This window comes from Salvelinus sp. IW2-2015, linkage group LG5 (assembly GCF_002910315.2).
Source record: "Salvelinus sp. IW2-2015 linkage group LG5, ASM291031v2, whole genome shotgun sequence".
Lineage (NCBI taxonomy): Eukaryota > Metazoa > Chordata > Actinopteri > Salmoniformes > Salmonidae > Salvelinus > Salvelinus sp. IW2-2015.
Window position 1 is genome coordinate 12,037,761 of NC_036844.1, and position 18,653 is coordinate 12,056,413.

Genomic DNA, 18,653 nt, shown 5'->3' on the forward strand with positions numbered 1-18,653 from the left:
ACACACACACACACACACACACACACACACACACACACACACACACACACACACACACACACACACAATAACACAGACACGCACACAATACAGAGTTTCAGACCCTTATCTATTATTAGCCAGGTAACTGCAGCAGCAGAAGACGGAGCCTGGGTCTAGTCATTTTAGTATGGCTAGGTCTCCTTAGTACACAGTGTTGTACCAGAACTTCAGTTTCTTGGCCATTTCTCGCATGGAATAGCCTTCATTTCTCAGAACAAGAATAGACTGAGTTTCAGAAGAAAGTTCTTTATTTCTAGCCATTTTGAGCCTGTAATCGAACCCACAAATGCTGATGCTCCAGATACTCAACTAGTCTAAAGAATGCCCGTTTTATTGCTTCTTTAATCAGGACAACAGTTTTCAGCTGTGCTAACATAATTGCAAAAGGGTTTTCTAATGATCAATCAGACTTTTAAAATTATAAACTTGGATTAGCTAACACAACGTGCCATTGGAACACAGGAGTGATGGTTGCTGATAATTGGCTTCTGTACGCCTATTTAGATATTCCACAAAAAAATCTGCCGTTTCCAGCTACAATAGTCATTTACAACATTAACAATGTCTACACTGTACCAATTTGATGTTCTTTTAATGGACAAAAAAATGTGATTTCCTTTCAAAAACACGGACATTTCTAAGTGACCCCAAACTTTTGAACGGTAGTGCATATCCCGTGCCGGCTCCGCGGTGCCTACATTATGGCTTAGCATCGTTTCGACTTGGAGAAGAAAATCTCTCAAGTCTAAAGGTTTTGGCTAGAACAAGGGTCTAGTGTTTTTAGCTAAAGCAGTGATCAGTGGTATCCATAACCTGACCAGACCACCAGACAAATGTGTGGCTGGTGATTTCTTAGCCATGTAAAAAGTCCCTCTGGTGGTAGACAGTCAACCTTTGAGCCTGTCCTGTTTGTATACAGCGCCTGGATTTAATGCCTCGTCCGTAACGATCTGGTGGGATGTCGTCAAGCCGCCTTCCCCTGGTCTTTTGGTCGTTAATCTTGTGTCCTCTGCTTGGTCATTTAATTAAGATTGGGTCAGAATTAGACAATCTGCCGAGGAGAGGAGAGGCCATGAGCCTACGCCCCTTCGTCTACGCCCCTTCGTCAGTGATTGGTCAGCAGTACTACTCCTAGTAGGATTGGGAACAATGGACTGGATTCTTCAATGAAGTGTTTGTTGTCATTCAACGAGAGAAGGCTAGTTTTCATGCACATTTTTTAACTTGAGAACCACTGCACCAAACATCTTAGTAAATGTAAAACTGAGTGACTAAGACTTCATTGGCAAAACGTGAACATGTATTACAGATTTCTTGATTGAGCTTAGATTAATTCTGATTATTTTGAGGAAGTGTACACTGGATATGTTGTTGCTACGACGTCTCAAGAGGGACAAACAGTTCTGATAGGAGCAAACCTAGAATATGAGCACCCTTAATAATACAATTTCTTCTTTTCCCCTGTAAAATCAACTCACTTTATTCTTAAAGTAGACAATGAAATATGTTATTCTTGTAAAATGTATCATATATTATAGAATAATTGACTACAGAGTCGTTCCATGTGAATTCAATATCTTTCCAACTGCACCCGTTTACAGTTGAACAAAATCTTCCAAACATGTCCTCCATCGTTAACACGTGGAAAGTGCGTGGGCGACAGAGAGAAACAAAATAGTGCAGTTTGAGGGCATGTGGCGGACAGCGATGCGGACACTGGAGATGGGGGTGTGAGCAGGTGGGTCTGGGCAGGGATGATGATGTAGATGTTTGTGATCGTCTGAATGTTGTCATTTGTTTGTGTATGTTTTGTATTGCAAAAAAAAATTAAAAAAGTGATTGAAATCATATGGAATGACCTTACAGTTTACAACTTTGACTATACAACTGTTTTCATCCTGAATCTTGCCTCTGTCTCTGTGTCCTGGTCTGTTTGTATCCTCCTGCCCAGGCGCAGGCTGGCGGAACGGCACTACAAGCTGGGTTTAGAGAGGTGTGTGTGTGTGGGTCGGGTGGCAGGGCCTAGTCAGGGCCCGGTGGAGGCAGAAGGTGGAGAGGGAGAACCACGACAGGTCAGAACAGATCTGTTGACAGCTTGGCTGAGGACCACAACACCAGGATGGAAGAGGTAGGGAGTCTTATTTATATTTGTGTGTGTACATTTGTGTGACACGTATGTTTTTGCCTTCCATTGTGTGTGGTGTGTGTGTGTGTGTGTGTGTGTGTGTGTTGTGTGTGTGGTGTGTGTGTGTGTGTGTTGTGTTGTGGTGTGTGTGTGTGTGTTGTGTGTGTGTGTGTGTGGTGTGTGTGGTGTGTGTGTGTATGTAGTGTGTTAGACACGACACACATAACCCGTGTGAGTGAATCCCCAGAACACGGCCTCATCTGTGTGGAGTCTCCTCTGATGAATGGCTGAAAGGCCCAGAGAAAAGAAGAGGACGAGAACAGTGATGAAAAAAGAGTGCAAGAAGGCCGCCGATTGTAGACAGGTGCATCAGCGACCTCGTGAATTTAAAATTACTTACTTCTCTTACTCATTCAGTGGTTAGAAACTAGAGGGGTAAAAAAGCATGACTGGCGCACACCAGAACAATTATTCAGTGTAGAGGTGCTGACTAACGACGAATAACTGTAAGCTATAAAACTAGAAACGAGAGGCGAACTGCAAGTACCTGCAGTGCTTTTGCGGGAGGAGGAGAAAGAGAGAGAGAGAGAGAGAGAGAGAGGGAGAGAGAGAGAGAGAGACGAGAGAGAGAGAGAGAGAGAGAGAGAGAGAGAGAGAGAGAGAGAGCAGAGCAGAGAGAGAGAGAGAGAGAGAGAGAGAGAGAGAGAAGAGAGAGAGAGAGAGAGAGAGAGAAGAGAGAGAAGGAGAGAGAGAGAGAGAGAGAGAGAGAGAGAGAGAGAGAAGAGAGAGAGAGAGTAGAGAGAGAGAGAAGAGAGAGAGAGAGAGAGAGAGAGAGAGAGAGAGGCAGAGAGAGAGAGAGAGAGAGAGAGAGAGAGAGAGACGAGAGAGAGAGAGAAGAGAGAGACGAGAGGAGAGAGAGAGAGAGAGAGAGAGGAAGAAGAGAAAGAGAGAGAGAGAGAGAGAGAGAGAGAGAGAGAGAGAGAGAGAAGAGAGAGAGAGAGAGAGAGAGAGAGAGAGCGAGAGAGAGCAGAGAGAGAGAGAGAGAGAGAGAGAGAGAGAGAGAGGAGAGAAGAGAGAGGAGAGAGAGAGAGAGAGAGAGAGAGAAGAGAGAAGAGAGAGAGAGGAGAGAGAGAGAGAGAGAGACGAGAGAAGAGAGAGAGAGAGAGACGAGAGAGAGAGAGAGAGCAGAGCAGAGAGAAGAGAGAGAGAGAGAGAGACGAGAGCAGAGAGAGAGAGAGAGAGAGAGAGAGAGAGAGAGAGAGAGAGAGAGAGAGAGGTGGAGGGTGCAGAGAGAGAGAGGACAGTGCAGCAGTGTAGCCTAGTGGTTGTTCATTAATGCGCACCCCTACTGTCTTTGGCATAAGGAGTGGCATGTTATAGAGACTGGTACCCATACTTACTCACCTTACGCGCACATGCGCTATCGTATGATGTACAAATACTAGTGTTAATGTGAGGCTGTCACCTACAGAGAAACTCAGCCAGGGGAAGACCATTGACTTTAATATCCAACACTCACAGTGGGTGGCATCATACAGGTATAGGTAAGTGCATGAGCATAATATACACACTTCAGTAAGCACACAGGCATTAGATAGTAACTGTAGATTCAGACACGTCATTAATACATACAGTACCAGTCAAAAGTTTGGACACACCTACTCATTCAAGTTTTTATTTTTACTATTTTCTACATTGTAGAATGGTTTTGATGTGAAGACATCAAAACCATGAAACAACACATTTGGAATCATGTTGTAAACAAAAGTTTTCAACAAATCAAAATATATTTTATATTTTTGATTCAAAGTAGCCACCCTTTACCTTGATGACAGCTTTGCACCCTCTTTGGCTTTCTCTCAACCAGCGTCACCTGAAATGCTTTTCCAACAGTCGTGAAGGAGTTCCCACATATGCTGAGCACTTGTTGGCTGCTTTTCCTTCACTCTTCTGTCCAACTCATCCCAAACCATCTCAACTGGGTTGAGTTCGGGTGATTGTGGAGGCCAGGTCATCTGATACAGCACTCCATCACAGCACTCCATCACTCTCCTTCTTGGTCAAATAGCCCTTGCACAGCCTGGAGGTGTGTTGGGTCATTGTCCTGTTGAAAAACAAATGATAGTCCCACTAAGCGCAAACCAGATGGGATGGTGTATCGCTGCAGAATGCTGTGGTTGTCATGCTGGTTAAGTGTGCCTTGAATTCTAAATAAATCACAGACAGTGTCACCAGCAAAGCACCCACACCATCACACCATCACACCTCCATGCTTCACAGTCAGAACCACAAACATGAGGAGATCATCCGTTCACCTACTCTACATCTCACAAAGACACGGCGGTTGGAACCAAAAATCTAAATTTTGGACTCATCAAACCAAAGAACAGATTTCTACCGGTCTAATGTCCATTGCTCGTAGTTCTTGGCCCAAGAAAGTCTCTTCTTATTGGTGGTGTCCTTTACTAGTGGAGGCCTGATTCACGCAGTCTCCTCTGAACAGTTGATGTTGAGATGTGTCCATTATTTGAACTCTGTGAAGCATTTATTTGGGCTGCAATTTCTGTGGGTGGTAACGCTAATGAACTTATCCTCTGCAGCAGAGGTAAATCTGGGTCTTCCTTTCCTGTGGCGGTCCTCATGAGAGCCAGTTTCATCATAGCGCTTGATGGTTTTTGCGACTGCATTTGAAGAAACTTTCAAAGTTCTTGACATTTTCCGTATTGACTGACCTTCATGGCTTAAAGTAATGATGGACTGTCATTTCTCTTTGCTTATTTAACCTGTTCTTGCCATAATATAGACTTGGTCTTTTACCAAATAGGGATATCTTCTGTATACCACCCCTACCATGTCACAACACAACTGATTGGCTCAAACGCATTAAGAAGGAAAGAAGTTCCACAAATTAACTTTTAACAAGGCACACCTGTTAATTGAAATGCATTCCAGGTGACTACCTCATGAAACTGGTTGAGAGATTGCCAAGCGTGTGAAAGCTGTCATCAAGGCAAAAGGTGGCTGCTTTGAAGAATCTCAAATATAAAATATATTTTGATTTGTTTAACACTTTTTTGGTTACTACATGATTCCATATGTGTTACCTCATAGTTTATGTCTTCGCTATTATTCCACAATGTCGAAAATAGTACAAATAAAGAAAAACCCTGGAATGAGTAGGCGTGTCCAACCTTTTGACTGGTACTGTACATTCAGATAACTTAAAACACATAAATTCTACACAGCACATCACAGTAAACAAAGCCTACCTGGCACCAGACACCTAGCTATGGTCGTGTAAGAATACACACGTTATACAAAATGTCTATATACTTTACATTTCAATAAAGTAGGGTCTCTGCAAATGTAACTGCCACGGAGTTATTTGAATGCTATGACTGCAAAGAATTTGCATATAACCGCATCCAAATTCAAATGGAGAGAGAGAGAGAGAGAGAGAGAGAGAGAGAGAGATACCCTGGCACAACCCCTAGACGAAAAACAAAATCGTAGATTGCAGTCTCCTTATCCATTGTCACGTTCTGACCATAGAAAGCCTTTATTTTCTATGGTAGAGTAGGTCAGGGCGTGACTAGGGGTTTAGTCTAGTTTATATTCCCAATTAGAGGCAGCTGACTATCGTTGTCTCGAATTGGGGATCATACTTAAGTAGCATTTTTTCCACCTGTGGGTTATGGGATATTGTTTTGAATTAGTGCACGTAGCGTTCTCTGTAGTCTGTTTGTTATTGGTTTATTTGTTTTTGTCTTTGCTAAGTATTACTTTCTTTAAGAAATGATGTGGAACTCAACATACGCTGCACCTTGGTCCGATATTCATTCCAACGAACGTGACATCCATAGACTGCTTTCAAGGTAAGGACACAAACATTTTGTCATTTGAGTGACCTATCTCTTTAAAATGGGGATGGAAGAAAATCCTGCTTGCTCTCAGGAGTATTGGCCTCACCTCAAGTGCTGGCTGTTTGTAGATGTTCTTGTTATATCAATTAATTTCTCAAAAACACAAAACCTTCAAGAAAATCTAATGAATGTCTCAATATTCAGGTGGTGTATGCCTACTAGTTGAAGACCCTTGCAATCATCTGACTCTACATGGACAAAAGATGATGCGTTTACCATCTCTGCCTAGCATGTGCACAATACTAAAATGTGGGAAAAAATTGATTCCAGGAGCATTTAATATCCAATGCTTATTTGTATGACTTATTCATGAATGGCTGCAAAAATACACTGCCTCATATAATTCATTTTAAAAGAGAAAAGTAGGCAGATCAGATTTCAATTGCGTGATTACGCTGGCTAGTGGAATAATAAAATAAGTGATGGTTGTGTTCTTGCAGTAGTGTTATTGCTGACCAGCAGAGTAATTACCCTTTATTTTAGCCCTTAGCTAAGAATGAGATTTGTTCCACTGATCATTCTATGTAAATTAATAATAAAATCTCCTGAAGACAATAAGACAAATCTGCCCCTACACCCTAACCAAATTATTTTCCCCTCTAAATGATTTCCCCCTGGTCCTAAAGCACACCGTTGCATTGTTTTTGTATCACATTCCCAATGAAAGTTGCGCCCCTGCTTTTTAAGAGTTCTCTGTCGCCATTCAGTGTCACACTAATTTTGAGGGGCTTTTTTTTTTTACATGCATTCAATCCCCTTGATCCCTTACATAACTAGACCAATCATTTCAGTTTCCGAGCTGGTCATGGGTGGACCTCAGCCACGCTCAAGGTCCTAAACGATATCATAACCGCCATCGATAAAAGACAGTACTGTGCAGCTGTATTCATCGACCTGGCCAAGGCATTCGACTCTATCAATCACCACCGCATTCTTATCGGCAGACTCAACAGCCTTGGTTTCTCAAATGACTGCCTTGCCTGGTTCACCAACTACTTCTCAGATAGAGTTCAGTGTGTCAAATCGGAGGGCCTGTTGTCCGGACCTCTGGCAGTCTCTATGCCACAGGGTTCAATTCTCGGGCCGACTATTTTCTCGGTATATATATCTAAGATGTCGCTCTTGCTGCTGGTGATTCTCTGATCCTACTCTACGCAGATGACACCATTCTGTATACTTCTGGCCCTTCTTTGGACACTGTGTTAACAAACCTCCAGATGAGCTTCAATGCCATACAACACTCCTTCCATGGAAGCATCACTACTCTGGACGGTTCTGACTTAGAATATGTGGACAACTACAAATACCCAGGTGTCTGGTTAGACTATAAACCTTCCTTCCAGACTCACATTAAGCATCTCCAATCCAAAATTAAATCTAGAATCGGCTTCCTATTTCGCAACAAAGCCTCCTTCACTCATGCTGCTAAACATACCCTCGTAAAACTGACCATCCTACCGATCCTTGACTTCTGAGTATTTTTTGTCTAGTCCAGGGGAGGGTGATGTCATTTGTAATTGACACAATTTCAATATTTCTCAGTGTTTTAGAATTGGTTGCTTATTACACTGTCTATCGATGTGTGCCACCCCCGACCTCATCTCTGATTCTCTGCTGGGTGCACAATATCAATTCCACCTATAGGCTATTGATTGTTGTCTCAATCAAATGATCCATAGCCTATAGGCTACAAAGTGCATGCTCGGAGAAGCACAGAGCAAAGTTATATTTCTAAGAGAGCTGCTGGGATGGTGTAAATGAAACTAGGCTGCATTACACACTGCAGTGGATATTCCAACCCTGAGCACCAACCTGCTCTGCTCGTGCTGATCAAAAACGTTTGTGTGGTGCCTAACCCATGTGCTGTGTAGGCCTACGGTGGCAGTTCAGGAGGAGAGTCAAGGCTTCTAATAAATTTAGATTAGGTCTAGTCCAAAAAATGTACTATCTTGCATGCGGACTAGCCTATGTTCTGTTCAGTTTGACAAGGAGAATGCAAAGATGAGAAGGAGGACCGGAGGTGAACTTCGGTAGCTTGCTACAACTAAAATGTATTGTGGCAGAAGGGGGAGGTGAGGGGAGTGGTTTTTGAGGGGAGATATTTGGCAGCCTGTTGGATCCACCCCCGGGTCTTATATGGACTTCCTGTGAGATTCTGTGAGATTACCCGTTGTGACCTGGACTGTCGGACTACCCGCCTTGTGTACCGGATTGGCTGAGGACCCGAGTGTGAGGACTACCCCTGGAAAACAGAACGGACAAAGAGAACGGCTTGTGGACTGTGAGGTGATTGGTGAATTCTCCCTTCTTCCCCAGTGTACCAAAACCCCTAATAAACTTCCCATTTGCATTCTATTTGTGCTACTGGTGCAAGTTTTGTTATTGAACTTGATGATGTGGAACCCCACATCCTTGAGCCTGCTACAGTAAGTTTGTTAAAAAATAGATGTTTCTTGCCCATGATATATTTATTAGAGTTATTGACCTAAACCAGATTCAAGTAACTTACATTGAGATGCTGAAACTTGAAGCAGTAGCCTCTGCACAATCATTGGGAAATGGACAGCTCATGGTGCTGGAAGTAGGCAAATTCGAGTAGGCATAATTCATTTAAACTGCCTTCATTTTAATTAGACTTTACTAACAACGAGGGCTTTGTGTTGGAGCCTATTTCTTCCTATTTAAGAGGTAGGGACCTACCTGTTTGACAGACAATTAGGCTATAGGCTGCTATATCCATAGATTTGTTGGTCAATTCCTACACCCACCATGGACTCTTTAAATAGCCTACCTTCATGTCAGTGAAGTTAAGTTAAAACCAAGACTTGAATTGAGAGGGTATGCTATAGGCCTAACTTTAATTAAAGAAAATGGCAAAAAGGACCCTTAAAGATTTTGAATAAAATGGATCATAGGTCCGCGGTGCTTTATGTTTCTTGCAATCTGTAAAATACCTGGGAAAGACGTGACTCCGATGTTTCTTTGACAGTCAGAGGCTGAGCTACAACCTTCTATAGCCGAGGAGACAAAAAATAGACTTTGCTTGGGAAGCAATGTAATTCTGTCACTATCAGTTGATTTAAGCTATTCACCTTCTGTACAATAGATGTTAAAACCCAGACAGCTTTGAAGGAAACACTTTTCTCGTTGGGTACAGCCATGGAAGAAGAGTAGCCAGCAGTTAAAGCTGACATGTTTCTGTGTAGGTAGACCTACTCTGTCTGGGGTGGAAAGTTAGACCTACTCTGTCTGGGGTGGAAAGTTAGACCTACTCTGTCTGGGGTGGAAAGTTAGACCCTACCTGTCTGGGGTGGAAAGTTAGACCTACTCTGTCTGGGGTGGAAAGTTAGGCCTAACTTTTGAAAGTACCATGCTCAGATTCCTAATGACGTCTCGGATGTAATTGTTTGCAAACGGGGACAGTTTCATTGCAAACAAGAGAGTGATTTGTCATTGGGGAAATGTAATAGGATGAACACAGACATATCTCTTTGTCCATTCTTAGCCTGTCATTTTGGTAATTTGTGTGGTATTAAAAAAGATTCTGCTAATATGTATAATGACGTAAAATTGTATTCGATATTTATAGAAGGCTATTTTTACGCAGACCTTCAAATACGGTGATAGATTCCTGCAATGCTTTTACTACAAAGGTGATCTTTCCACCCCTACTCTTGTCCACGGTGGTCTGCAAACCCACAACCTTCTGGCCTGCAGCCCTGTGCACTATCAAAACTCCTGTGTTGCCATGTAATGCATATAGGACGAAGAACATATTTTAAAACTGTATATCTAAGCCTCTGATCTGTCCAAGAAGTGACAACCTGGTCTCAGAGCATTTGATATGATTCTGTACAGAAATACAAGACACTTCATCTAGTATGATCTCACATTTTGTATGGTATGTATTCATTTGTGGATGTCATTCACCCATTTTAGTATGATATGTTATGAATTACAATTTGTATGATATGTTACGAATTCTGGTTAGGTGGCTAACGTTAGCTAAGGCGAGGTTAGGGTTAAGTTTAGGAGTTAGGTTAAAGGGTTAGGACTAGGGGAAGGGTTAGCTAAAAGGGTTAAGGTTAGGGTTAGGGGAACGGTTAGCTAATATCCTAAGGAGTTGCAAAGTAGATAGAAAGTTGCTAAAATGCTATAGTTGTCCGTGATGAGATTTGAACTCACAACCTCACGTTATACATCCACCAATCCACCCTGACCAACACCCTATTTTCTTTTTTGCCATAAGTAACCATCTGTCTTATGTAACCATACCAAACCTAACATAAACAAATGTGTCCTGTTGCGTTGAGTCTGAGACCAGGCTGGGGTCAACGGTAGGTATGTTGTCAGCTATCCACTTTGTTTTAATTATTATTCTGGGTATAGGGGAGGGTCACATGTTTTTTTTCAAGTGTTCAGGGGGGTTTATGTCAAATATACTTTGCTGAAGAGCAGCTGCTACATTCCTGCTACAGGTACTGTGTGTGTGTTTGTGTGCATGCTCTTGTATACTCCATTGGCTACTCCATTGGCTACTCCATTGCCTAGAGAGGCAGGAAACATCCGGACTGGTTCGATGAGAACGCGGACCCCATCACAACCTTACTGGACAATATGCACAAAGCGCGTAAGGCTACTCTCAACAGCCCCACATCTGCTACCCTCCGCCAGCAATGGTGTGCATCACGCAAGGAAGTGCAAACAACCTTGCGTGCTCTGCAAATCGAATCAAATTGTATTTGTCACACATGGTTAGCAGATGTTCATGCGAGGGTAGCGAAATGCTTGTGCTTCTAGTTCCGACCATGCAGTAATATCTAACAAGTAATCTAACAGAACGAATTGTGGACAAATAAGGCACAGGAAATCCAAATTTATGCAGACAAAAACGACATGCACAATTTCTACAACTTAGCTAAAGCTACATATGGCCCTAGAAGTCGCCATCCAGTTCTGGGCTAACAGGGTCGTCTATGATGACAGTAATTGTAAGGGGTGCATGTTGGTGGCGCAGGAGTCAGGCGCAGGAGAACGAACTTGGTATAAACAGAGTTGTTTAATAAATGCTGATAAAACTCCAAAAACCAAAATGTACAAAATAACAAAAGTGGGTACAAAACCCGTTGCACACCAACACAATACATGCACATCACATACAATCAAACAATCTCCGACAAGGACATGAGGGGAAACAGAGGGTTAAATACACAACATGTAATTGATAGGATTGGAACCAGGTGTGAAGGAAGACAAAACCAATGGAAAATGAAAAATGGATCAGCGATGGCTAGAAGGCCGGTGACGTCGACCGCCGAACACCGCCCGAACAAGGAGAGGTGACGTCAACTGCCGAACACCAACCGAAGAAGGAGAGGTGAGGTCGACCGCCGAACACCGCCCGAACAAGGAGAGGTGACGTCGACCGCCGAAACACCAACCGAACAAGGAGAGGTGACGTCGACGCCGAACACCAACCGAACAAGGAGAGTGACGTCGACCGCCGAACACCGCCGAACAAGGAGAGTGACGTCGACCGCCGAACACCCGACCGAACAAGGAGAGGTGACGTCGACGCCGAACACCAACCGAACAAGGAGAGGTGAGTCGACCGCCGAACACCAACCGAACAAGGAGAGGTGACGTCGACTGCCGAACACCAACCGAACAAGAGAGAGTGACGTCGACCGCCGAACACCGACCGAACAAGGAGAGTGACGTCGACCGGCGAACACCAACCGAACAAGGAGAGGTGACGTCGACTGCCGAACACCAACCGAACAAGGAGAGGTGACGTCGACCGCCGAACACCGACCGAACAAGGAGAGGTGACGTCGACCGCCGAACACCGCCCGAACAAGGAGAGGAAGTCGTGACAGTAATAACTATAACACTAACTGTGTTTCTACTGTTCACCGTGTAACAAGGCCCGTTCATTTAACTGAGATTTTATAAAGATTTGAATTTATTTACAAGACATTATTTTGGCCATACTGCAAATATTTCAGAACTGTATAAGAGTGAAACTAAATAACAGTTAATTGGCTTACTGTATTTTATCTGTTGGCTTTCTGGCCCCTTCCTGTGTAGGGACTGTGTAGTTGTTCAAAAACACATATATGTTTTCTATCTGAGCACAATACGCATAAAGTCTCTCGACTTAGGTTCCACTTCAGCAAAGTGAAACTCCTCCCCATGTAATACTGTCATGCAGTTTTCTCCACTTGCAGTAAGACTTAACTCTTTACACGGCTGAACTGTTTTTCTCAGTCAGAGGTTAGAAACTAGAAGAAAACATGGAAATACCTGCAGAGTTTTAACACAGAGAGAGAGAGAGAAAATGAGTGAGCAAGAGAGGGAAAAGAAAGATAGAGAGTTGACAGTGTAGCAGTGTAGCCTACTGGTTGTTCATTCATTTGCACCTCTGCTGTTAGTTACTAGGAATATATGTCACTGTCACCGATATACTGCAGGGTATATAAAGTATAAAATAAAAATTGATGCTTGTATTCTCACCTCTGTCCCTGCAATGCTGTATGGTGTAGAGATACTAGTCTTACTGTGATACTGTCACTGACAGAGAAACACATTCAAGGGATGACAATTGACTTTAATATCCAACACTCGTAGTGGGTGGCTGTATGAACATAGTATACTGTATACACTTCAGTAAGCACATAGACCGATAGATGATCCCTTTTTAAATGATTTAAACACATATGTAGAATTCTTCACAGGAGGTCACAATACACAGCCTGCCTAGACATAGGATATATTCTACCTGTTATGTGAACATGTCATGTTTGAAAATGCCTATCTAATGTTTCATATTGTATAAGGCCACTGGTTGCACAATGGTGGAAACAATGATGTTTGCACCGGGTGGAAAAAGAAATAATTGTCACAGTGACAGTAATGGTAAACATATTGGTTTCCCTTGTGACAACAGATAGGATTGGCTTATTTCACGAGTTAGAATTTAAGGTTGGAACTCAGTCTGTGTGATTGACAGGAGAGATGATCAGAGGGACACAGTTTTTTACCACGACTAGTAATGCAAGAGCTAAATAATGGATAGAGTTTTTCAGTGAAGCTCCCACCTTCTGGGGGGGTCTCTCTCAGGCGGAGGAGGACAACAGAGTCACCATTAGCTTGATATGTATTTCCAGTCTTCCGCCACATGGTCCAATATCCATCCTTAGGACTCATTGTTAGGTATCCCTTCCTGTTTGTGGACTCTCTGACCACTCCTAAATCCCAGTTAAGCCCATTCACCTGCACCTCATAGTAGAATCTCCCAGAGGAGAAGCCCTCATTTCCCAGGACACAGGCAGCTGGGTCAAACCTCTTTGTCAGGGAGACTATAACGCGGGTTTCCCGGTCTCACTTGTTTCCTGTTCTTAGACAGTGTGAGACAGAAGTGAGCAGTATCAGCGTCCAGAGTCACATCCACTGCATACTGCTGAATCCTCTTCAGCTCAGCATCACACAACTTCTTCACTCCAGTGTCTCCTCCAGCTGAGACGCAGCTCTCTGCAGGTTCCCCACACCCAGACTGCTGTGAACCCTGATCTCAGACCAGTCCTTGATGGGAGAAAGACTGCAGAGGGATGGGGAGCTCTGGAGGAGGTGGATGGGGACCTCACTACGTGAGAGCTGCTCCAGCATGTTTTAAAATGTCTATCGTACATCATAAGGCCATTGTTTGCACAATAAGTTGGAAACAAATAAAATATCACAGCGACAGTATTGGTTAACATATTGGTTGTCCTTTGTGACAACAGATATGATTCCCCAAGTTAGACTTGGAGGTTGCAACTCAGTCTGTGTATTCGACGGGACATATGATCAGAGGGATAGAGTTTTGACCGCGTTTGGAAAAATACGGACTGAAGTATGGATAGAGTTTCTCAGTGAAGGTGCAGCCAGTGAAAGAGTAGATATGAGACCTGGCCTCCACATCATAAAAAGAGACCCGACCCTCCTCATAATCCACAAACACCCCCACCTTCTGGGGCTTCTCTCTCAGAAAGAGGGGGACAACAGAGTCTTCATTAGCTTGATACTCGTTCCCATTCCTCAGCACAACAGCCCAGTATAAATCAAGAGGGCTCAGATAAATCTCTCCCTTCCTGTTGCTGGACTCTCCGGCCACTCCTAAATCCCAGCCATCCCCTTTCACTTGTACCTCATAGTAAAATCTCCCTGAGGAGAAGCCCTCCTTTCCCATCACACTGGAACAGATGGAAAACCTATTTGGGTTGTCACGGTGATTGTTTGGTGTGTTTGACTGTCTCACTTGTTTCCTGTCCTTAGACAGGATGAGATACCTGTTTGCTGTATCAGGATCCAAAGTCACATCCACTGCATACTGCTGAATCATTTTCAGCTCAGCATCACACAACTTCTTCACTTCACTAATGAGTGTCTCCTCCAGCTGAGACGCTGCTCTCCTCAGAGTGCCCACACCCTGACCACTGTGAACACTTATCTTAGACCTGTCCTTGGTGGGAGGAAGGCTGCAGAGGGATGTGGAGCTCTGGAGGAGGTGGAGGTGATCCTCAGTGTGTGACAGCTGCTCCAGCTCAGTGTGTCTCCTCTGTAGCTCAGTGATTTCCTGCTCCAGCTCTTTAATGAGGCCTTCAGCCTGCCTCTCTGCTGCTTTCTGCTTCTCCTCGACCACCTCAATGATATCAGCCTGGCTTCTCTCAATGGAGCGCACCAGGGCAGTGAAGACCTGCACGCTGTCTGCTATCTCTCTCTCTGCGTCTCTCTTGCAGAGCACTATTGAGTATTTGATGTCCTTAACCTTCTGCAGTTGCTTCTGGATCATCTGCTGCACTTCTACCTCCGTTTTCCCCAGCTGGGCTTTCTTCTTTCCATACTCTTCCTTTAGAGGGACGGTGTAGTGAGTCTTGTGGTCTGTTTTTATACACAAGACACAAACACACGTCTGGTCAGTCCTACAGAACATCTCCAGGAGTTTGCCATGTTCCTTACACACCCTGTCTTCCAGGTTCTCCACAGGATCGATCAGCTTGTGTTTCTTCAGGGCTGGGGCTATCTGATGAGCCTCCAGGTGAGTCTCACAGGCCAGACACACCACGCAAGACTTCAGGGCCTTGTGCTTCGTCCCAGTGCAGACGTCACAGGCCACTCCTCTAAGCTCAGTAGGGCAATGGTCTGGGATGCTGGTAGCTTTCACTTGAACTGACTTCCTGAACTGAGCAGCCATCTCAGAAATGAAAGTATTGACAAAGAGATCTGGTCTCCTATCAAATGATTTTTTACACATTGGACACTGGCACAGGTCAGTGGTGTCCCAGTACTTTCTGATACAGGCCTTGCAGAAGTTGTGTCCACATGGAATGGCTACAGGATCAGTGAACACATCCAGACAGATAGAACACAGGAACTGCTCTTCAGACAGGAGACTGCTGGAGGACGCCATATCTAGACAGAGACCAAATGATAAATCATGAGACATTTAATAGAATGGGTCCACTCACAAGACATTATGTTGGTCATAGTGCAGAAGCTTATGTAAAGTGTCTTTCGAAAGGCACAAACAAATACAATGTAGCTTCAACTCTATAGTCGTCAAGGTGGCATTATGATACACTAGCTTCCCAATTCTAATAGATATTTTACCATGTTGCACAAGGAAAAATCCTGAAATGATCTCAAAGAAAACAGGTGAAGACATAAACACTAGTTAACCAGTTCTTCATCTGTCCATGCAATACTTACCTTTCTTTAACTGGGGCTGCTTTCTCAGCTCTTTCTGTTTGTAGTATCAAACAAGGCCTGAAGATTGTATGCAGTTATTCAAAAAAAGATTTGTGAAGAGAATGCAAGACTGTGCTTACGTGTACAATACACACTCCGTCTCTTTAAATTTCACTTCAACATAGTGAAACGAACATGCTCCTCCACATCTGATACTGTCAGATGTTTTTCTGCACTTCCTGGTATACTTAACCCTTTACATGGCTAGACTCTCTTTGACAAGCTAGTTTAACCAGTTAAATGTAACTAAATGTCATCAAATGTAATCTAGGTCATCCCCAAAAGTAATTATTCATCATGAGAGGACCATAAACATGAACTAGTAATGCTGCATACTCAAAGAAAGGTTAAAATCTCAGGTTTCTAGTGTAAATAGTTATAAATTGCTGAAGTGTAGTCACTTTTGAGGACACAAGCTCAAGTGCACAGTACGAATATGGTGAAAATATGAAATGTTTTGTATGATGTATTTCCTATGCAACAAAACACCCTAAAAATGTAAATAAAAATAGTGTATGAATAAGGCTTGACATGACTTATATGCGTTATAAATATAGCATAATCAAATTATAAAACTACTAACTATAATATTTCACCTTCCTTATAACTGTAAAATACATATTGTTTAGTGTTAGAGAACATTTGCATATTTTCTAAAGGTCCCTCTTGATCAAAACGTCTGCCCTCATCGCTGTGAACGTCTCACAGAGCTTGGCTTCCTGAACTCGTTAGGAACTCACCTTTCATATCATATTAATATTGTCTGTTTATGACAAACAGAAATAGTTTTTGGTTTTAATATCTATAAATTATTTTAGATGAATGGCTATAAATCGATCTCTGAATGTGCGACCGTGATAAAACCACTCTCCCCTGCTAAGCTACGATGTAACGACTGCAGGCATGTGCTTTGTCAGTGGCTGCGGTGTAGGGTTCAGCCAGGAGTTGATGGACAGTCGGAAGAGCGAATGAAATGGTAGGAGGGACATCCCAGGGCTCTGTGCAGGCAAGTTCTTACACACCAATCTCAACAAACCATTTCTGTATGGACCTTGCTTTGTGTACGGCGGCATTGTCATGCTGAAACCGCAAAGGGCCTTCCTCAAACTGTTGCCAAAAAGATTCCTCAAACTGTTGCCACAAAGATAGAAGCACAGAATCGTCTAGAATGTCATTGTATGCTGTAGTGTTGTAACGAGTGCGCTGAGAGTCGGGAAGCAAGTACAGGGAGTGAGTGTTTTTAATAAATAAACAAAACAATAAACACAAACCACCAACAACGTACCGACATGAAACAGAGTCAATAACACCTGAGGAAAGAACCAAGGGGAGTGACAGATATAGGGAAGATAATCAAGGAGGTGATGGAGTCCAGGTGAGTGTCATAAGGTGCTGGTGCGCTTGACGATGGTGACAGGTGTGCAGGATAATCAGCAGCCTGATGACCGAGAGGTCGGAGAGGGAGTATATGTGACAAGTGTTAAGATTTCGCTTCACTGAAACTAAGGGGCCTAGCCCGAACCATGAAAAACAGCCCCAGACCGTTATTCCTCCTTCACCTAACTTTATAGTTGGCACTACGAGTTCTGGGAGAAAACGTTCTCCTGGCATCTGCAAAACCCAGATTCGTCCGTCGGACTACCAGATGCCAGAGTCCAATTGGCATTGCGCATAGTGATCTTAGGCTTGTTTGCGGCTGCTCAGCCATAGAAACCCATTTTATGAAGCTCCCAACGAACAGTTCTTGTGCTGATGTTGCTTCCAGAGGAGGTTTAGAACTCAGCAGTCCCGTTCTGTGAGCTTGTATGGCCTACCACTTCTCGGCTGAGCCGTTGTGGCTCCTAGACGTTTCCACTTCACAATAACAGCGCTTACATTTGACCAGAGCAGACATTTGACGAACTGACATGGTATCCTATGATGGTGACAAAGTCATATAGTGTATAATACAGTGGAGACATGGCTTCACTTATCCAATGACATACAGATTAGTTAGGGTTCTTCAAGAAAAGTAGGAAGTAGTCATTCGTTGCGCACAACACAAGCTCTTATCATTTAGTCATTATGCTCCATTCCACCTTCCACTGTTCTGATGGTCGCTAGGCAACTCTCTTTCATGGTTGGACGTGAAACCATATTGGCCCCCTCTCTCTCTGTGTGCTTGCATGTAGACATGCGGTCTGGTTAAGTGGTATGTGTGTTAGGGGACCTGTTCTCACTCATGAGGATGAGGAGTGTAATTCAGTGGGAGAGGCAAAGTGCTGAGTGGGTTGGGCCTGGTTGGGAAAGGTCACAGTGCTCCCTGTCAGTGACAACCTCTCTGTACTCCACACCAACACCCACTCACTGGCTTTACACTCCACTGTGCCTGAACAGAATGGAGACACACACATACACACTCTTACTCTCACACACTCATACTCACCCACACAGACTTGCGCTGTCATACACATGCCCACAAGCATACACACTCACACTGTCACACACACAGATTCTCTCACACTAAAATTCTTTCTCTCTCACACACACACACACACTCTTGTACACACTCGTCTCCAAGACAGCGGAGCCCTGCAGCGTGAGGGGACAGTCAGTGTGGTTGTGGTTCATCTAGCTGGACAGCTCCTCGTTACTTCTTACTAACTCCTCATTAATCACCCACTCAGCACTATCTTATTCTCTATCATTACAGACTACATTTTGATTTTCCTTTTTTTTTTTTTGTCAGTTGTCCATTAAAAGGTTGGTTATATCTGTGGCCTCCTTCTCTGAGC

General features: G+C 43.6%; 1 protein-coding gene across 1 annotated transcript; it reads right to left on the minus strand.

The window, feature by feature from the left end:
- Positions 1–12,662: 12,662 nt before the first annotated feature.
- On the minus strand, positions 12,663–16,087 carry LOC111963918 (E3 ubiquitin-protein ligase TRIM39-like). Its single transcript, XM_023987498.1, has 2 exons — positions 15,841–16,087; positions 12,663–15,543 (listed from the first exon to the last, which is right to left on the minus strand). The coding sequence occupies exon 2, from the start codon at positions 15,539–15,541 to the stop codon at positions 13,910–13,912; it is 1,632 nt and encodes a 543-aa protein (XP_023843266.1). The 5' UTR covers positions 15,542–15,543; positions 15,841–16,087; the 3' UTR covers positions 12,663–13,909.
- Positions 16,088–18,653: the final 2,566 nt, after the last annotated feature.

Bases quoted from the DNA above. Each gene is read 5' to 3' on its own strand.
- LOC111963918 (XM_023987498.1), bottom strand. From the start codon at position 15,541: ATGGCGTCCTCCAGCAGTCTCCTGTCTGAAGAGCAGTTCCTGTGTTCT.